The 21,528-nt window shown below is 37.4% G+C and overlaps 1 protein-coding gene across 1 annotated transcript; it reads left to right on the forward strand.

Annotated features, from left to right (window-relative positions):
* The first annotated feature begins 2,944 nt into the window (after nt 1–2,944).
* On the forward strand, nt 2,945–21,272 carry LOC118030140 (uncharacterized). The gene is given in 21 exon segments (XM_035034139.2): nt 2,945–3,037; nt 3,125–3,260; nt 3,400–3,429; nt 3,520–3,596; nt 5,264–5,309; nt 7,258–7,330; nt 7,414–7,471; nt 7,836–7,931; nt 8,633–8,750; nt 8,825–9,016; nt 9,018–9,092; nt 9,440–9,541; nt 9,702–10,059; nt 10,160–10,273; nt 10,922–11,547; nt 11,682–11,878; nt 12,950–13,163; nt 13,165–13,182; nt 15,903–16,022; nt 16,998–17,765; nt 18,059–21,272. Coding segments are annotated over 20 exon segments (6,435 nt in total). The 5' UTR covers nt 2,945–3,037; nt 3,125–3,152; the 3' UTR covers nt 21,104–21,272.
* Nucleotides 21,273–21,528: the final 256 nt, after the last annotated feature.

Raw genomic sequence — 21,528 nt, forward strand, 5'->3', positions numbered from 1 at the left:
TGTGAAGACCCAGAGATAGAACAAGCCCCTAAGCAATATGAAGATTTAAATATCTTAGTGGCAGTTCCAAACCCTAGGTACCATCAAAATCTACAAGTAGAAATAGATGAAACCGTGGATGAAAATATGGGTACAACCCAGGCAGAAACATCTGCTGCAGGAGCAGCTAGAGGTCCAACCAGTGGAGTCAGTTATGATAGACCCAGTAGGTCTAGACCCACTAGAAGTCACAACACGACTTATCAAAGTGCCCCAGTAGGAGGATCATACAGATCAGGAACTGGTAGATTTCAGAGATATAATATCCCTGAAGACTATATACCTGAAAAGAAATATCAATCTGATATTTTAGATATTGACTGTGTAGACCAAATGGAACGAAAGCGCAGGATTCAAGCCTGGCACAATTCCCTTAGGTTAATCATAGCCACAAACAATAATCTGATGGATGATATGGAATTAGCCCATGTCCTGATGATTAGTAAATCCACTAGGATGGCACATGATCTTATTGAAGGAATCAATAAGGATGAATTTATGAGAGGATCATCGGAAGATTTTCTCCAAAATATAGTGAACATGTTGTCCACTGTGTTCTTAGGGACAAATTATCTTAATGATGGTGAAAACCAAGTTAGGATTAAACAGGAAGAAGCTAGAGACCGAATGACTAAGTTGCAAATTTGTGACTTATGTTATTTAGATCAGTTCACCTGTGATTATGAGGAAGCCCTTTTAAATGTACCCAACACTGAATGGATAGGTTACATTGAAGGTTACCTTAGAAAGATTCCGTATATAGGAAAAGAAAGCCTTGAGGAATATCAAGCCTTACCACACATTAGCAAACTAAGCTTAATAATTGCCAAAAATATAGTTTCTAAGAAACTAACAAAAATATGTACTGATAGACAGTTACTTAAGAAAACAAAGAAAATTAATCTTTGTTGTCCTGAGTTTCAAGGACCAGAAACCATGTATGGTTGTCAAACGATTCCACAAATTAAAAAATGGAAGAAAAAGATCAAGAAAAAATATAGGTTTAAGAAACCCAAGAAAAAGAAATATTATTCTCACCCTAAAAGGTATAAAAAATATTTCAGTCATAAAACCAAAAGAAAAAGATTTTTCAAAAAGAAAAATTATAAAGATCTTAGAAGACTCAATGATGAGCCCAAAGAATTATCCCAAACAGATAAACAAAAATTCTGTCCACAGAAAAAGAAAACATGCAAATGTTGGATTTGCCAAGAAATTGGACATATGAGTTATGAATGTCCAAATACCAAACCATCAAAAGCCCATGCCAAGGCCTTTGAAGAAATATTTCTAGATGAAGCCCTAGAACAATATAATCTAGCCCCGCTAGAAACTTTAGATGATGTCACTAGTGACGAAGAACTCTATTATTTAGAGTCTGAAACTGATAGTGAAACCGATGACTATTCAGAGACAAGCTCTGATATCTCGGATCAAGAGTAATCTTGAAGATAAGATTCCCACTTGGGAAGAGTTAGAAACAGAAGAAGGTTGGGACCTACTTCTGAATGATAGCACCTCCTCGTGCTTAGAAAATAATAATGATAGCCAACAACTATCTGACAAAGAAATTGATGATTTCTTAGAATATGATACTTTACCTTTGTGTAAAGTAGAAGAAACGATAGATTTAAGTCAAGTTGTTTGGACGGACTTAACAACTATCCCTCAAGAAAAGATTCTTGATTTAGGACGTGTCGCCAGACAGACACGCACTCATGTAAATTCAATTTACATTAGAGGAACATTATCCTTTAGCGGATACAGAAAGTTTAACGTAGATTGCTACGTAGATACAGGAGCAAGTATGTGCTTAGCTAATAAGAACATTCATAGATAAACTCCAAGAAAGAATAGAATATCATGAATCTAGGATTCCTGATGAAATAGATGATGATTGGTTTAACCAACCTGCAAATATACCATTAAGTTATAAACTTAAATTCCTTAGAAGAATTAAAAAGAATTTATTAAAAATTCTAAGAGAAGCAGAAGATGATTCCCAGAATCCAGAAGCTGTTGGAAGCAGTGATATTGATACTATCAGTGAAAGTGATAGTTATAATCCAGACAACCTCTAGGTTGTTGTATATCGGCTGGAAACCTGTACATTGAACCTTGGTTCTAACCTCAGGTATAACAATGCCACGTACAACATGTAGTTGTATAATAGAAGATAGGTTGATCTTAACCTGTATTATAATTCCGCAAAGGGTTTCGATCTCAAATGGTACCCAGGCAGAAACATCTGCTGCAGGAGCAGCTAGAGGTCCAACCAGTGGTCGCACTTTTGAAGTTATGACTAATGATTGATTAGCTGGACTTTTAATAATGTTTTTTTTTAATTATTTTTATATAAATTATTAAAACAATTAAAAAATTTTATTTAAAATAAACAAAAAATAAAAAAATTTTAAAATATACATCAAACCATACTTTCAAATACTTCATTAATACTTTAGTGAGCTGAGTTGGATGAGCTTAGCAACTTCGTCTACTTTACATTTAAAATTAAGGTTTCGTATGCATGGAAAGAAATAGAAATGTTTATTGAAAAAAATTATATATATTTTTAATTTATTATTAATATCAAAAATAAAAAAATAAATTTTAAAAAAACAGTCTATATCCAAATTCTAAATTCAACCTAAAAAAGAGCTTGTAAAAAAAAAAAAAACTAGCAACTCCTAGACCTCCAAGAATGACTCTTAATCCAACAAGTTCCATTTTTTTTCCTCTTATTATAATGTTGCCCTTCCCATTCAATAATAAAGGAGATAGGGCGCATCTGTTAGCTGGCACCCACTTATCATACCGTTAAGCTCAAACGACAAGTCATTTTTAAAAAATATATTCCTCCATTAATCAACAAAAAAACAAGAAAGAAAAAGAAAAAAACTCCCCCCTTCCCCCCCCCCCCACTCAGATCATCTCACACTCAAGAAACTAAACAAAACCAATGCTTCCAAATCCCTAATCCCTAATTTCCTCTCTTCAGGTTTCTCTCTCTCTCATTTGCAATCACTCTTCCATCCGTCCAATTTTCAAAATCTAATCAATTTTTTTGGTGATTTGATTTTGTTAGGAGTTCATAAATTATTATTTTTAAAAAGATGAAAGCAGGAGGCACCGGGGCCGGTGCTGCGAAGCAGATTGTGGATTCGCTGCTTCAGCGGTTTCTCCCTCTCGCACGACGCCGTATCGAAACCGCTCAAGCTCAGGTCAATTTTTTCTAATGAAATGATTGAAATTATTTTACTTATATAAAAAATTAATAGAAATAATGCGAAGGGAAAATTTTATTTCATGGTTGAATTTTGAAGTAGTAGTAATTTATTAATTGCTCGCGCGTGTGTGCAGAATATGGTGATTGATAACTCATGGATGCTGGTACGTAGATTTTTTTGAAACCTTTTTTCCTATTGCCGTCCTGGAATGGGCAAAATGTTGGATGGACCACCTGACCCATCCTATGAACAGGTTTTGGATTCTTTGGCTATGATTGCACGCCATACTCCCGTTCCTCTTCTCGAAGCTCTTCTTAAATGGAGAGAGAGGTAATGTAATGTTCGGGTTACTTAGTTAATGATTGATTATTTATTATTTTTCATCGCGATAATATGATGGTAGGCTTGTTCTAGCTTCTCATTGTTAGCTCCACTTAGGAAATTGTATAATTTGCTTCTTGGGTTCAATACGGCCTATAGTTGATACTTCGTTGCCGGGAAAAGAAAAAATAAAATCACAAAAATTTACCTCTTGACCTTTCATTCAGGCAGAATTTGAACTTTGATTGGCTTTATCTCTCTGGCAACAATGTATTTCATACATGGGGAATATCATTATTTGCAAGTTAAGAGACACGTGAGGAAGTTGAAGCATTGTGTTGTTTGAGACAGGGATTTTTTTTTTCTAAGCCAAAAAGAGAAGGTGTTTTCCTGAACTTCTTGTTTATAGTGAGGAGTTTGAAGAAGATAATTTAGAGTAGTTGATGAGAGTAAGTTGTTTGATGAGAATAATTGAAGAGAATGGCATTTGACGAAGAAGAGACCAAGATTAGTTTGTCAACATAACAATGTAATTGTTCCTGATGTGCACACATCTTGATGGCCATATGCAAGGTAAAATGGGGAGAGAGATACTGGTTAATCACTTCACTTGCAAAGGATTTCTGTTCTTTTTGTCCAGGAAATGGAAGGCTGATTCCCGTGCTCTGTCAGTAAACAAGTCAGGTTTGTTGGACAAAAGACTGTTGGAGGTGTTAGAAAGAAATTTGAGATTTGAGATAGGACATCTTATGTTGAGAAAATGGGGACTGATTGTAAACAATGTCATGCTTTTAGTATGAAATTTGAAATTGTGCTGATGATCCTAAACTCTGTAGTCTGTTGTGGTTTGATTGACTGGTATAAATGAAAAAAATGTTCCAATTGAAGGCAACAAATCTTGTGGTCATGTGCAAGGTTTATTGTGGTTCATTTTTTGTAGTGGTTGATTTGTCCTGATATTTTGTTCTTCAGAAATAGAAGTCATTGGCTGGATGTTACACAAAGGGACTCTGCTTGTGAAAAAAATTGGGAAAATTTAAAAACAAAAGAAGCTTAAACCAGTGTGAAATTGAACTTGTGGATCCAAGGACTTTCAACTTTTACGCTAAATCTTGTAGGGTAACAATGCCTGTTCAGTCCATTTCAAGATTAACAGCCTGTATTTTCTTGTTATCCTGCCTCATGAGATGCATCCTTTATAGGAAATAGGTTCCACTCTCTAGCCATCTTCAACAGATCTGTTTCTCTGTTTAAGATTCACCATATTTGTGTGGGCACCGACCATTTTGACTTGGAAACGTGTTGCCATAGGGAAGCACTTATTATCCAACCATCTATGCACAGCAACCCAGGGCCACGTTGTTGTCTAGATTGGACCAACCTTCAACTTTCAGTTAATAGGAAACATTGTTGTCCACTTCATTAACAGACATATGAGTGCTGGATAAAATGTGCACCAAAAAATGTAAATCAAGGGTTGAAGAACTACCAATATTGTCCAAACATGAACAAGGCATGGATTAGGCAGACCTAAAATTTTACCTGACCCAATGTTATAAAGAATAGATAGACACAAGAAGCATTAGTTTTGTTTTGTTTTGTTTTTTTTTTTTGAGTGGTAATTTTCTCTAACAATTTCTCATTTTTTCCCTCTCTTTGTTGGATTTTTGTTGCAGTGAATCTCCAAAGGGTGCAAATGATGCATCTACATTCCAAAGAAAGGTTTGTCAAGGATAACTGTATAATCAGTATAGTACACTGTCATTTCTGATACCAGTAACGTTCTACATCATTAGAAATAAAATTGAAGTTATTTTCATAAAAGATGTAACTTTAAAGCATTCTTTAAACACATTTTTTTACATACATTAGAGGAATTATATTGTTGAGCATCCAAAAGTTTTCCTGCACTCTTGCGTCAACACATTCAGATCATCTTGGTAACATTGTTGAATAAAACTAACTCTTAAAGCTCAATATACTCAACCTCTTAATGACCCCTCATCTTGATCTTCAACAACATCATTATTACCAATGTGATGTCCTTGAATCCAAATTATATTCTGAAAAGATATTTTGTTAAAACTTGTTGGATCATAGTGGGAAAAAAAAGTCAAAACAAAGCCAAAGCACTTTGAAAATGATTAAAATGAAAAGTAAGTTAGCAATGAAGTGAAACTTAAGGGAATGCGAGAATTGATGAAAAATGATGGTTTCAGAGAGCATAGCTTTGTGAAATACTTATTGAGCATTGTATGTCAATGCTCATGTGTTTGTATTTGTTAGCTCATACAAGTGCACCCTACCATTTAGCTGCATGGGAGGCCATTCTGATAGTCCTTGTATCAAGCTTAGTCCAGTTTTGAATTGAGTTCACATGCTGACACCCAGCTGCAGCCCAAGCTTTGGATTTAGTTGACATTCACCTGGCCCAAAAATGCATTGATTGTCAATATTTAACTGAAGAAATGTTCATTATGATTTCAACTTAGAGATACAATTTTGTACTGTGCATACCTTAAAGTTTTTATTCTTGAATGGTTTAACCTCTATAATAAGATGTCACCAGTCAAATTATAATCTTGCATTTTTCTGCTATTATAAGGAGATTTTAGTATTTAGGTATGATTTCATGTTTCCTTCAGGAATGATGAGAGAGTAAGCAAATGCCTTTTTTTTTCCCTGGGCAAGGTCAATGGTTATCAAAAAATCTCAACATATTAAGCATTGAAAGTAAATGCACTCTCATCCTTGTGCATTGGCAGCAACTGAGCTCCATTCAGTTTCTTCATTTCATTTTTTACAATTCTCTTTTATTTATATCAGTCTTTGGAGATTGATATAAATGGTTGCATGAATAAGTATGCTATTCTTTTGGATCCTCGTATGCAATCTTGGCCATACATTTGATTCATCATCCTTAGCAATTTCTATATCCCATTTCGCTCTTGTTTTATGGGGATTTTTGTTGTTCTATGAACCTGCCAAAAATTCTCCCCTCCTACAAACTTAAAACTGGACCGTTCCTCTATAATGAGATAATACTTACCTGATTGACAGGTGCACTTCTCGTGTCTTTTGGGATGCCCTCCAATTTATGGTTTAAAAAAATATCTCAGATGAGAGCAAGATGACTAGATTTTACAATGTTTCATAACAAATTTTAGTGAGTGGATGAACAAGAAAAGTTTGGCCTATCAAATGACAAGGTTATGGAATTATCTTTATCTCCATCCCATTCAATCCATGCGTCTGGAACATATATGCACAATGTAATGTTATGAACCTTTTATATGATTATTCTCTGAAACACCCTCAAATATTAAATTTCAGGCTATACTGTAAATAGGAGTCATAATTATTGCAAATTCAATAATGTTGAAGAATGAGGCATGTACTGGGTAACAATAGATGCACTGGATTAATGTCTTATTCATCGTGCAACTTTCAAGCTGTTTGTCCTTTGTGTTCAACTTGTAAAGTTTTAAAATTGTAGATGATTTTTCCTGTCATGCACATATCACTAGGGTAACTCATTAGGTAGGAAATACATCATATGCCATAAATTCTTCATTCTTAACTTGTTTAGTCTGAAAACATGAAATGCCATGATTTATCTTGATAATGTAGTTGTTTGATTCAGAGATTAATTTACGTTACTTGTGCTCAGCTTGCAGTGGAGTGCATTTTTTGTTCAGCATGTATCCGTTTTGTGGAATGCTGCCCACAGGAGGGACTCACTGGTTTGTTCACTATCCAGTTATGTTACTTATCTGCTTGAATTGTATTTTTTCTAGTTAGATTAAATGGCTGTTCTTCATTGCAGAGAAGCTGTGGTCTGGGCTTGAAAATTTTGTTTTTGACTGGCTGATTAATGCTGACAGGTAAAGCTATGGATTTAGGAACTTCTAAAATATGTGTGGTGAACTGAATTATCTGCGTCATGTATATGAAGTGAGGCGCCAATATCTGTTCTACTGAAACATCAGGCTGGCATGGGGCTGATTTTGTGTCAGCTGTATTAACTGGGATATGATATTTGATAGATATCATAGATTAAAATGATTACTTAAGCATGACAGTGCCTTGATCTAGACTGAAGCATGTAATGAAGACATTCAGAATTGAGATATTGAAGTCAATGAAACACTAATAGAAACTTTGAGGAACAGTCATAAAATATATGTGATTAAACAGTTCTCATGTTCTTCCTTTCTTGTTGTGCATTCAAATATATCTTTGTTATAGGGTTGTTAGCCAGGTTGAATATCCCTCATTGGTTGATTCGCGAGGGCTTCTTCTGGACTTAGTCGCTCAGCTCTTAGGTGCCTTATCTCGTATCAGGTAACCATTTCATTACAGTATGATACCTGATATTGATAGTATTATTTGACAAAGCACTTTTTATATTTTGTTTGAAATGTCTTTGTATTTGCACATTTGGCATTTAGATTCATAGAAAGGAAAGGCAAAATGGAGTTTGTACGATTGAATAATGATGACAGTTTTGGAACTGTGGTGAAATTTTGAATTCCCCCTCCTCTTAATGCATTGCTATTGTACCTTTGCTGGCATGATATAGTTAGGGTTTCAGGATCTGGCTACAGTACCCGACTTCTTTTATCATTTTCCAGGCACTCCTGCTAGTGGTTTCTGTCATATCTTCCCTTTTCCTTGTCCAATATGGACATTTCCCTTTTCTGTCTTGGACCAATACTGGTGGGTTTTTGTTGACCGAAAAGGAAAATGACACAATACAGAGAGAAAATATCTCCTCTCAATTTCGTCTCTTTTTATATCATTTGATTGTGGAAATAGAAAAAAAGGTTACATACTATATTTAATCGAGGAAGTTGTAGTTGTGAGTAACTGGAAGCTTTGACATGCATGCTCTAGAAAGTAATAACAGTAACAGAACCAACAGCTGCACCCTTACGTCATCAGTAATCTTTGAAGCAAATGTTATTGACTTCTCTCTTTTCTCCTTATACTTCCTGATTAAAGCAATGTACAATTTTTATGGTCCTCTCTGTTTTCTTCCACAGGTTTAGTTCTGTTACTGAACGCTTTTTCATGGAACTAAATACACGTCGAATTGATACTAGTGTTGCCCGTAGTGAAACACTCAGTATCATTAATGGGATGCGTTACCTGAAGCTTGGGGTATGTGTGTGTGATTCACTTATTCCTGAAGTGAATGGCATAAAACAAGGTCTTGATAATGTGATAGTTTACAGGTTAAGACTGAGGGGGGACTGAATGCATCGGCTTCCTTTGTGGCGAAAGCAAATCCTCTTAGCCGTTTTCCTCCTAAACGCAAAAGTGAGCTTCACCATGCACTGTGTAATATGCTTTCAAACATTTTGGCTCCACTAGCAGATTGTGGAAAGGGCCAATGGCCCCCAACAGGTGTGGAAAATGCACTTACTTTTGTGGTATGAAGCTGTTGGACGAATAAGAGGGGTGCTTATCCCTTGGATGGACAGACAAAGCAAACATATAGCTGTAAGATGATTTCAGAGAATATCCTCTATTTATATGGAGTTCCAGGTGTTTGATTGCCTTTTAACTCAATATTTGAATTTCTTATCAGTTTCTTTCACAGTATGTTTCTAGATCTCTAGCCTGTTTAGTTACTTCTCTTTCATTATATTTTCAGCAATTTTTTTCTTGGGGAGTTTGCATTTGCACTTCGTCCTATGTTTAATTGACATCTTGTTTTCTTGGCTCTCCTCCTGTTTCTGTTTCTTTGTTATCAATCTGTTTGGTATTTCCCGGATTATGTAATCTCTCTCGTTTTCTCTAACAGTATCCCTGGCTTGTGCTTTTGTGTGATCTTTTCAATTTGTTAGGTTGGGTACCCTCTGGTGACTCTTCTTCTCTGTCTTGGTGATCCTCAAGTATTCCACAATAACTTGAGCCCTCACATGGAGCAACTCTATAAGCTTTTAAGAGTGAGTTTAAGTTTGGTTTAAGTTAAGTATGGGGGAAGGCAAGAGAAGATATGGTTTATATATTTTTTGACAACTGGCTGTCTCATTAGGTTGATTGGTTGAGGGATCAGAGGCATATCTTTATGGGCTTTCATTTCTATTGTTGCTTTTGCTAGTGCAGGACAAGAACCACCGATTCATGTCCTTGGACTGCCTTCATCGAGTTTTGAGGTTCTACTTAAGTGTTCATGCAGCTAGCCAGGCCCTAAACCGTATATGGGACTACTTAGACAGTGTGACTTCTCAACTCTTAACAGTTCTGAAGAAAGGAATGCTTACTCAGGATGTCCAACATGACAAACTTGTTGAATTTTGTGTAACTATTGCTGAACATAACCTTGATTTTGCCATGAACCATATGATATTAGAATTGCTGAAGCAAGACAGTCTAAGTGAAGCAAAAGTGATTGGTCTCCGTGCTTTGCTTGCCATAGTTATGTCACCTTCAAGCGAGCACATCGGCTTAGAAATATTTAAAGGTACACTTGATAGCTGGTCCTATAACATGTATATATTATCAGTTTGGTTTTGTTAAGAACTATCTAACTGAGCATCATTTTGACTTAATTGCATAAACAGGGCATGATATCGGCCATTACATTCCAAAAGTGAAGGCTGCAATCGAATCAATTTTGAGATCTTGTCACAGGATCTACAGTCAGGCTCTTTTGACTTCCTCAAAGACCACAATTGGTAATATGTTTTTAAAAATTGTCTAGAATCAGTTTTGCTTAGCAGCTTGTTCATGAAGTAATAAATGGACTTGAAATGTAGTTTAATTGATTCATGATGGGGATATTTTTTATTCCAGCCCTTTGTTTTAGGATAGGCTGTTTTACTTGCACTGACTGACACTTGATGGATATCCAATGAGTTTTGGATGATTGTCAATAAAGCCTTGTAATTTGAGCATTTGAACCCAAACTGACCTTGATTAGACAACATTAATTAGTATGGGATGAAGATTTAGTTGAGTTGAGTTATTTAGCTTTTAGAGGCAACAGTTGACTACTGCTAGCAGTAACAAATGTAAACATATCCTTATATGCCTCTTCTTTCAACCAAATGGAGAGGTGAATAATACCATGAATGATGGGTTATGATTCTCATTTTCCATGGACTTGACCGTGTAGGGTTCAAAAGAGATTATAGATCTGTGATATGATGGTGTTTTTTTTTTCTCTGGTCTTGCGTGTATACTTGCCACAACATCCATTGCATTCATGAACTCCTGGCTATTCTCCATGTTACTTTCTAGTTTTTTTCCTGTACATTGCTTTCAATTTGTGCTATTCTTAGATGCAAATGGCTTATATGAAATAAAAATTTATGCTTCCTTAGATGCTGTAACCAAGGAAAAGTCTCAGGGATATCTTTTCCGGTCAGTCCTGAAGTGTATACCATACCTGATAGAGGAAGTTGGCAGAAGTGATAGAATTACTGAAATAATTCCACAACATGGAATAAGCATTGATCCTGGTGTTCGTGAGGAAGCAGTGCAAGTATTGAACCGCATTGTTAGCTATCTTCCACATCGTAGATTTGCAGTTATGAGAGGGATGGCCAACTTTATCCTTCGGCTTCCCGATGAATTCCCTCTTCTCATCCAAACATCATTGGGGCGCCTGCTGGAACTAATGCGCTTTTGGAGAAGTTGTTTGAACAATGATCTAGAATTCCAGGCTGATGATGCAAAGCGTGGAGTGCAGCGAAATGATGGATTTAAGAAGTCTTCTTTCCAACAATCTGAAGTGATAGAGTTTCGTGCATCGGAGATTGATGCAGTTGGTCTAATCTTCCTTAGCTCTGTGGACAGCCAGATTAGGCATACAGCATTGGAGTTATTGCGTTGTGTACGTGCTTTAAGGAATGATATACGAGACCGTACATTACGTGAGCAACTGGACCATAATTTAAGAAATGAAGTGGAACCAATATTTGTGATTGATGTCCTTGAAGAACATGGGGTGAGACATCCTAATTTGTAGTTTTCCATCTTTGATATTTTTTTTGTTTCTGTTCTTTAATTTCATGCAAGTAGCAGTCCTTTGAATGCAAATTTCCTTATCATATTCACAACTTAGAGGTTTCAAAATTACAGGATGACATTGTTCAGAGCTGTTATTGGGACACTGGGCGCCCATTTGATATGAGACGAGAATCCGATGCAATTCCTCCTGAAGTGACACTTCAATCGATCATATTTGAGACTCCTGATAAGAATAGGTGGGCTAGGTGTCTTAGTGAACTCGTCAAATATGCTGCTGATCTATGCCCAAGCTCTGTTCAGGATGCAAAGTGAGTAGATTTTGATTGATATATTAGTGCTATCACTGGTTTTTTCCCCAATTTTACATGTTGAATTGTTGCATTTACTTCTACCGTCATTTGTCCATTGCTGCCATCTGCAATATTTTTTACCATAGAATTGTTAACCGATGCAGTATTCCCATTGTGGGTTTTTTGAGTTATTCATTATTTGATTTACTAAATTGAAAAGGTGTATAGGTTGTGGTTGTGTATGAATGTGTTGGTTTTATTTAGGTTCTCTTGATCTTTGACTACTTGACTAGAAGTGTAGCATAAGCTTTTATGATGCAACATATAGCGTGGATAGAAGTTAGGGTTCTCTAGCCCTAAAGTTACAGACCCAAGCCATAGAGAAATTTAGAGAAAACTCTGTAGTGTTTTATTAAAAGTTTGAATAATAGTCTTCCTCTTTATAAAAGAAACTAGACATCCTTATCCTTATTGAAAAAGATTCCTAATTAAAACTTACCTAACTAATTGAATTCGTCTGGTATTAGAATTTTTTATATAGTAAGATACTAATTAATTAAAAGTCCTAAGCTAAATAGAAAAAATAATCTAAATACAAGGTAAATAAAGACAATCTCACATAGTAACTTCCAAGCTTTATTTGAAGGCCTTCCTAATCTTCGATTATCATGAAATTTTAACCCAGTAAGAAAAACAGGGCCTTCAAAATTTTCTGTTAAAATTTTAGTTTGATCTAATGATCAAATTAAAAGTTATGTTTTATTTACCAAACTACATCTTGGACTCTTCTTCAACTTGTCAAAATCTAAAAATCTTAACCATTAATCAAATAATGCATAAACATTATTATACCAAGAACATGGAAGAAATTTCCCCACGGCACTTTAGGTTCTCATGTCAAATCTATCTTTCGAATTGAGATGTGACTATTTCGCTGAAGAAATGAATTGAACTCTGGTTATGATGCTGGTTTGTTCTTGACATTGTTGTTCACATACTTTTCGTGTTTAATGAAGCTCTTCATATCTGTTTATTTTCAAGGAAACTAGATATGGATGATGTCATTTTGTACTCAATTTTCATTGGCAGGGTGGAGGTCATCCAACGCCTTGCTCACATTACTCCCATTGAGTTAGGTGGGAAGGCTCATCAGTCACAAGATGCAGATAACAAACTCGATCAATGGCTCATGTATGCAATGTTTGCATGTTCATGTCCACCAGATAGTAGAGAATCTGGTGGCTTAACAGCTATAACAGCTACCAAAGATCTCTACCATCTTATTTTCCTCTCTCTAAAAATCTGGATCTGAAACAAACATAGTAAGTACATGTTACTACCAATTTCTTCTAGTTCAATGGATTTGTATTCATTTGCTTCTTTTATTTTGAGTAAGTTTGTTATGAGCCCCTATCTAAAAGTGAGTGTCAAAGTGAGGAAAGGGTTCATCAACATTTTCTTTTGTATTTTTTGGCTTAAAATAAGATGCTTAGACATTTAATTCTCCGACCAACCTCTGTTCTTTAACTGGACCTTAATATCTCTTCTTTCTTGGGGAAAAAATCAGCATGAAGGTAAACTTTATGTCATCACTCCCAGCAGGATGGTAATGTCAACCTGGATTAATTTAGGTGGGAGTCCACTAAAAGTGTTTATTTTCTTGTTGCATGTTTTTCTAAATGTACCTGTGTTTCTGTTAGCAATCTGTTTGTGTCAGGTTGTCAGCGAATGTTTAGCAATTGAAAGAGCAAACTTAAGCCAGAGGAAGTTGGTGGGTTAAAAATGTGTGATTCTTAATGTTAAACGGTAACCAAGTTAGAGAATCATGAGGTCTTTATTTTATTTATCTGGTTGTTCTTTGCTGAGAATACGATGTAACCTATATCACAAACTTGATATAAAAGTATGTTATACGTCTAAGATTAAGGGAGAGTTGGCACTGGTCTTTTTTTGTTCAGGAAAAAAAAATATTGCCTTTATGGGGAAGTTCTGCTTATTATATTAGAACATGACTCATTTTGGCACTAGGTTATTTGCAATGAACATGAGCATGATGTTCATTCAAATGGTTGGTATGTGAAGGCTGGAGTATGTCACTTAGCCTGACTTGTTTCTCACCATGTCTATCAAAATATAAAGCTGCTAATGATCTTCACATTCGTTTCTAGTAGGACCTTGGGTATGGGGAAGCCTTATACTTTACTTTCCACCTTTGTCGTTCATCCAGATTGTATTATGCCTCCATCTCTAGCCTTTTTTCATCTATTGAGTATTGAGAAATATTTCTTGGGAGATTCATCTTTACAGAAGCCAAATGAGTGGAAACCTTATGAGCTTTGTTTACATCTTGAGATTCTAAACTCCCTTCAATTTAAGAATAGGTTAAAAGGATGTGGCCTTTGGGTGTCTGGATATCTTTGCTATAGATATTTATTTTTAAACATCTTTCTTAGTCTCCAAATCCTTCTCTTTTTCACGTTGTATCTAAAAAAGCAAGATGTTGAGGACTGTCTTTGGACTGCAGTTCTTGATGAGATGAACACTTACGGAATCTTTCTAGGCATTGTTACCTAATATCTATGATAAGACATTGATAAAAACATAGTCATCGTTAGGGAATCCAGCGACAATGGTAGGGGACCTCAGGAGTTTTTCCTGTAGCTTGAACCAGGATCTTTTCTTTTTTAGGGGAGCAATGGGTATCCTAAGCAGAGTGAAGTCGCTACTATTTTTATTTTATTTTTTTGAGAGGGGGAGCAGTTGCGATTTTTATGTGTTTGTGCTATGTTTGTTGTAATTCAGACTGTGAATGGAAATAAGTTTTTTAATCGAAGAATTATTTGCTCTTAAAATAATTGTTGTGGGACATGTTTTTTTGCTTCCTTGTGATGTACTGTTATTTAGAGGATTATCTTTAGTTGATATGCTTTGGGAATAGAAGGTCTTTGATGGAGAATGAAGGCAACAATGGGAATTGGTTTTTATTTATATAGGAATTTTAATATTGTATGACTATTTTAGATTTTATTAAATAGGGAATATTAGGATTTATATTTAGTAGTTAAATTAGGATTTAGTTTCCTTATTGAATTAAGAATTATTAGGTTTTTCTATTATATTTGTGTTTGTGCATATTAATGTTATTGTTGAATGGTTGAGTTGTTGAAATAAGCACCTAGACATTCAGAAGCACCTGGACATTCAATTATGTTATTGGTTGAATTGTTGAATAAAATAGACAGAGTTTTCTTCAAGATTGATTGCGTCTCTCTTGTATTGCTTTCTCCAAGATCGAGTGTCTCTCGTGGTTTGTTTTGTCAAAATCAAGTGAGTCTCTCGTTTTTTGATCCCTTCAAGATCAAGTCTGTCTCCCTTGTTGGTGATTTTGATTTCTATTCTATATTAGCTATCTTGTTTTGTTGATTTTGCTCATCTGGTCCTACAACCTTCCATTTTATTTTATTTTTTTCAGATCTCGTGCTTTGGTCATGCAAGGATTCCTTATCTTCTTCCATCTTTTTTTCTTCTTCTAATGAAGTTTTCTTTTATCAAATTACATTTAAGGGCTAATCATTGGTTGGTGAGGCAGGTGCTAACCCATATATGACTGTCGTGACCTGAAATTTGTGTGTTTATTTATAGTGAGCACGCTATTTGGTTGGGTTTGCTGTCATGTATTTGTCAGATTGCTTTGTCTTTCCCATTCCTCTTTTTCCCAGGAATATTGCAATATGTCTTGTGCTTGTAACTTTATCCCTTTGTGGATGCTGAAGAGAATTGAACCTGCTGCTCTCTTCTATTGAACTTGAATCTGTTACCAGTTGCTGTGTGCTAAACATGCGATGTCCCAATCTATGCCATTATTATCGCAAAGCAGATAATTGGTCAACAATCGGAAGAGAGGGTGGTTTTCTCCAGTAGACATACTCACTACAAACAATTAATAAACAATTAGAGGACTTTGGTATTGTTTACTTTCATGCCCAAATAATTTATTTGTTTATTTATTTATTGCTAATGCTCAAATTGGTTCCTTCAACAGCATGCAGCAACCATGGCTCTTGGCCACTCACATCTGGAAGCTTGTGAAATAATGTTTAGTGAGCTTTCATCATTTATTGATGAGATATCTTTGGAAACTGAGGGAAAACCTAAATGGAAGGTACGGAGTATATAAATGCATTAAACATGATATGTTTGATTTTCATGGCTGTTATTTGTAAGTTCATGAAGTGTGGGGCATAACCCCTAGTGCAATTCATTTAATATTTGTGTCATAAATTCTGGGGAAAAGTATGTTATTGCTGGTACCCTAAGATGAGTCAATATACCAAAAGGGAAAAAATCCAAGCAGTTTTCTGCCATGCAACAAACATCTTCAATTATCATGATTAATCTCGTATTACTTGTCAGCATAGACATAGGAGAGTAGATGTTTAAAATTGTAGTCCTGCTGTCTGTTTCCAGTGTTTGATGTCATTCCTTGATAAGTTGCAAAAATCAAAGTGTTTGTCACCTTCAGGTTTTCTATCTGTGAAAAATTAGCTTAGCTTCCCTTTGTGTGCTCCCGGTGTTCCATGTCCTCCTCAATCTGAAGCTATGGCATTTTCTGTGTAGTCATTCTTTAAAAGTGTTCAATTGATATCCCAAGAATGTTGATTTTGAAAAGTCAAACAAACATTTGAACTATTAAGTGGAATGGTGCAAAAGGTTCTGCATAGCTGACCCAAGCTAGTTTGGGATTGAGGCTTGGTTGTTGTTGTTGGTTAAACCAAACATTTGAGCTAAACTTTCTTTACTTTGTTTCTGGACCGACCCATTTCTTGTTAATTTTAAAGTTCTCAGCTTTCTATCAATCTAAGATGTCATTTAAACATTGAATTGAAGAATTGATCGAGGATTAGAGATATTTTTCTCTTTTAGCCTACATTGTCAAGCTCCATCTGAATGTTACTGTAGGGTGTAGGCTGGGTTTGGACCTATCTTCTTGCCAACATACTAAAATATAATCATCACCCAATGTGAAATGGCTGATAACAATGTCCTTTTCATGCTATATCATTCAATTTTTTTTCTTTTTTAATTTCTCAAATTTTGGATTTCAGTCCATACTAATTGGATAACTCATTCTCACAAGGTACAAAGTCAAAAACCTCGCCGTGAGGAACTGCGCATTCACATTGCGAATATATACCGAACTGTTGCTGAGAATATCTGGCCTGGCACACTGGGGCATAAACGACATTTCCGTCACCATTATCTCAGGTTCATTGATGAAACAACAAGGCAGATCTTATCAGCACCCCCTGAGAGCTTCCAAGAAATGCAACCTCTCCGTTATGCACTTGCTTCCGTTCTGAGATCCCTTGCACCTGAATTTGTTGAGGCAAGGTCTGAGAAGTTCGATCTCCGAACTAGAAAACGACTATTTGATCTTCTCCTCTCTTGGAGTGATGACACTGGCAGCACGTGGGGGCAGGATGGAGTTAGTGATTACCGACGTGAAGTTGAGCGCTATAAGGCCTCGCAGCATAGCCGTTCAAAAGATTCAATAGACAAAATTTCATTTGATAAAGAACTGAATGAACAAATTGAGGCAATCCAGTGGGCTTCCATGAATGCAATGGCTTCACTTTTACATGGGCCTTGCTTTGATGACAATGCAAGAAAAATGAGTGGTCGGGTGATATCTTGGATCAATAGTTTGTTCAATGATCCTGCTCCTAGGGCTCCATTTGGTTACTCTCCATCAACCCCATCTTATTCCAAGTATGTAGAAAGTGGGCGTGGAGCTGCTGGTCGTGATAGACAAAGGGGTAGTCACCATCGTGTCTCTTTAGCAAAATTGGCTTTAAAGAACCTTCTCCTCACAAACTTGGACCTTTTTCCCGCTTGCATTGATCAGGTACTCCTTTTCCCTTTGTGCATGTACAATAGAACCACATGCCTGGATTATGAAGTTACTGTTTTTCATTTTTAACAATATGGAAAACAATATCAGCATCTCAATTAGGATTGAAAATGAGATGGCACATGCACACAATACCTTTGGTATTCTTAAGGTTGGCTAGCTTTTTCTCTCTAGGCCAATCTAATTATGCAGCACTGAGCGAGCTTGCATTTTTGTTTATTATTAGATCATAAATGATACAGTAGTATCCATAATAAGAAACTAATTATCTCAAAAAATTTGTCCAGTGCTACTACTCTGATGCTGCTATAGCCGATGGTTACTTCAGTGTGCTTGCTGAGGTCTACATGTGCCAAGAGATACCAAAATGTGAAATACAGAGGCTCTTGAGCCTCATCCTCTATAAAGTCGTTGACCCAAATAGACAGATCCGTGACGATGCCCTTCAAATGCTAGAGACACTTTCTGTCCGTGAGTGGGCTGGGGATGGCATTGAGGGTTCAGGAAGCTATCGAGCTGCTGTTGTTGGTAACCTCCCTGATTCCTACCAACAATTCCAGTATAAGCTCTCTTGCAAACTTGCCAAAGATCATCCTGAATTAAGCCAGCTTCTCTGTGAGGAGATCATGCAGAGGCAACTTGATGCTGTTGATATAATAGCACAACATCAAGTCTTAACCTGCATGGCTCCATGGATTGAGAACCTCAATTTCTGGAAACTCAAGGACTCAGGTTGGAGTGAAAGATTATTGAAGAGCCTCTACTATGTGACCTGGCGACATGGGGATCAGTTCCCTGATGAAATTGAAAAACTATGGAGCACAATTGCTAGCAAGCCCAGGAATATTAGTCCAGTTTTAGATTTCTTAATAACAAAAGGGATTGAAGATTGTGATTCAAATGCATCTGCTGAAATAAGCGGTGCATTTGCCACATATTTCTCTGTTGCAAAGCGGGTGAGTCTATATTTAGCACGAATATGTCCACAGCGCACAATTGATCACCTGGTTTATCAATTGGCTCAGCGGATGTTAGAAGATAGCGTTGAACCAGTTGTGCCAAGTGCGAGTAAGGGTGAGGCAAATGGAAATTTTGTGTTGGAATTCTCTCAGGGGCCTGCAGCAGCCCAAATTTCAACTGTTGTGGACACCCAGCCACATATGTCACCATTACTCGTTCGGGGTTCACTTGATGGTCCCCTCAGGAATACTAGTGGCAGTCTGAGCTGGCGAACAGCTGGTGTGACGGGACGAAGTGTCTCAGGCCCTCTAAGTCCAATGCCTCCTGAGTTGAACATTGTTCCTGTAACCGCAGGAAGGTCAGGCCAGCTTCTTCCAGCTTTGGTGAACATGTCAGGTCCTTTAATGGGAGTTAGAAGTTCAACAGGAAGTTTGCGAAGTCGGCATGTTTCTCGGGATAGTGGGGATTACCTCATTGACACTCCAAACTCTGGTGAAGATGGGTTGCATCCTGGAGTTGGTATGCATGGTGTCAGTGCCAAAGAGCTCCAGTCGGCCTTGCAAGGGCATCAACAACATTCACTCACTCATGCAGATATAGCGTTGATTCTACTGGCAGAAATTGCATACGAGAATGATGAAGATTTTCGCGAACATTTGCCTCTTCTTTTTCATGTCACATTTGTTTCGATGGATAGCTCAGAAGATATTGTGCTAGAGCACTGCCAGAATTTGCTTGTTAATCTCTTATACTCACTTGCAGGCCGACACTTGGAATTGTATGAGGTGGAAAACAATGATGGAGAGAACAAACAGCAGGTTGTGGGCCTAATCAAGTATGTCCAGTCAAAGCGTGGGAGCATGATGTGGGAAAATGAGGATCCCACTGTTGTGAGATCTGAACTTCCAAGTGCAGCGCTCCTGTCTGCACTAGTTCAGAGTATGGTTGATGCAATCTTCTTCCAAGGAGATCTCCGTGAGACTTGGGGTGCTGAGGCACTCAAATGGGCTATGGAGTGCACGGCAAGACACCTTGCATGTCGCTCACACCAGATATATCGTGCATTGCGGCCTAGTGTCACAAGTGACACGTGTGTATTACTCCTTAAATGCCTCCATAGGTGCCTAGGAAACCCAGCACCCCCGGTTTTGGGATTCATCATGGAAATTCTGTTGACACTGCAAGTAATGGTGGAAAATATGGAGCCAGAAAAGGTGATACTTTACCCCCAACTCTTCTGGGGTTGTGTAGCCATGATGCACACAGATTTTGTTCATGTGTACTGCCAGGTGCTTGAGCTCTGCTCACGTGTAATTGATCGTTTATCATTCGAGGACCAAACAACAGAAAATGTGCTGCTTTCAAGCATGCCTCGTGATGAGCTTGACACTGGTGGTGACATTGGGGATTTTCAAAGAATTGAATCACTGGCATCACCCAGTGGGAATTTGCCAGCATTTGAAGGGTTGCAGCCACTTGTGCTTAAAGGGCTCATGTCTACTGTCAGTCATGGCGTCTCCATTGAGGTCCTGTCACGGATCACAGTGCATTCATGTGACTCTATATTTGGGGATGGAGAGACAAGGCTCCTCATGCACATCACAGGCTTACTTCCCTGGCTCTGCTTGCAGCTCAGCAAGGATACAGTGACAGTGCCTGCTTTGCCACTCCAACAGCAATGGCAGAAGGCCTGCTCTGTTGCTAACAACATTGCGCATTGGTGTCGAGCAAAATCATTGGATGGATTAGCCACTGTTTTTGTGATTTATGCCCATGGAGAGATCAAAAGCATCGATACCCTTCTCGCTTGTGTCTCCCCTCTAATGTGCAATGAGTGGTTTCCAAAACATTCGGCCCTGGCTTTTGGACACTTGCTTCAGCTACTTGAGAAAGGGCCAGTTGAGTATCAGCGTGTGATACTGCTAACGCTCAAGTCATTGCTCCAGCACACTCCCATGGATGCTTCTCAAAGTCCACGTATGTATGCAATTGTGTCCCAGCTGGTGGAGAGCTCTCTGTGCTTCGAGGCACTGAGTGTACTGGAAGCCCTTTTGCAGAGCTGCAGTTCATTGACAGGTTCCCACCCTCCTGAGCCAGGGTCATATGACAACGGAGCTGATGAAAAGCTGTTAGCTCCTCAGACCTCGTTCAAGGCTCGGAGCGGGCCCTTGCAATATGCTATGGGTTCAGGATTTGGGACGGGTCACATGCTAGCAGTACAAGGGGGGGCTGAATCAGGGATTCCATCTAGAGAGGTGGCGTTGCAGAACACGCGCCTTATCCTTGGGCGAGTACTTGACAACTGTGCTTTAGTGAGGAAAAGGGATTTTAGGAGGCTAGTGCCTTTTGTAACAAATATTGGAAACCCGTAGTGGTGCTTACAATTATTAATTACAAATGTAAATTAAGGCATCTCCACGAGCGAAAAACTTTGGACTGGTTTGTAAATGGTCATCATGTTTTAGTTACAAATAGTTAATCATAAATTAGTGATGATAGTTAGTGTTATCATATGATCAATAGATATCGCAGTATTTTGCAGCTCTGTACAAGCTTTTGGCTTGCAGCAATATATGAGCTCCTGTGTGCTGAGAATAACGGTTCTAATCAATTCACCAACTCACTATTTGATCAGTTCAAATTTCAGTGCTAGTCTTTTTGCCCTGCTCTTCCCAATTCTTCCCTGCATGCTAGCCTTTCTAGTTTTTTCAGAAAATTCCCAAGACTATTCGCTTGTGCATACATGTTATAAATGCGACCATCTACTTTTTTCAATCTTCACTCCCTCTCCTCCAAC

This window comes from Populus alba, chromosome 17 (assembly GCF_005239225.2).
Source record: "Populus alba chromosome 17, ASM523922v2, whole genome shotgun sequence".
In the NCBI taxonomy this organism is placed as follows: domain Eukaryota; kingdom Viridiplantae; phylum Streptophyta; class Magnoliopsida; order Malpighiales; family Salicaceae; genus Populus; species Populus alba.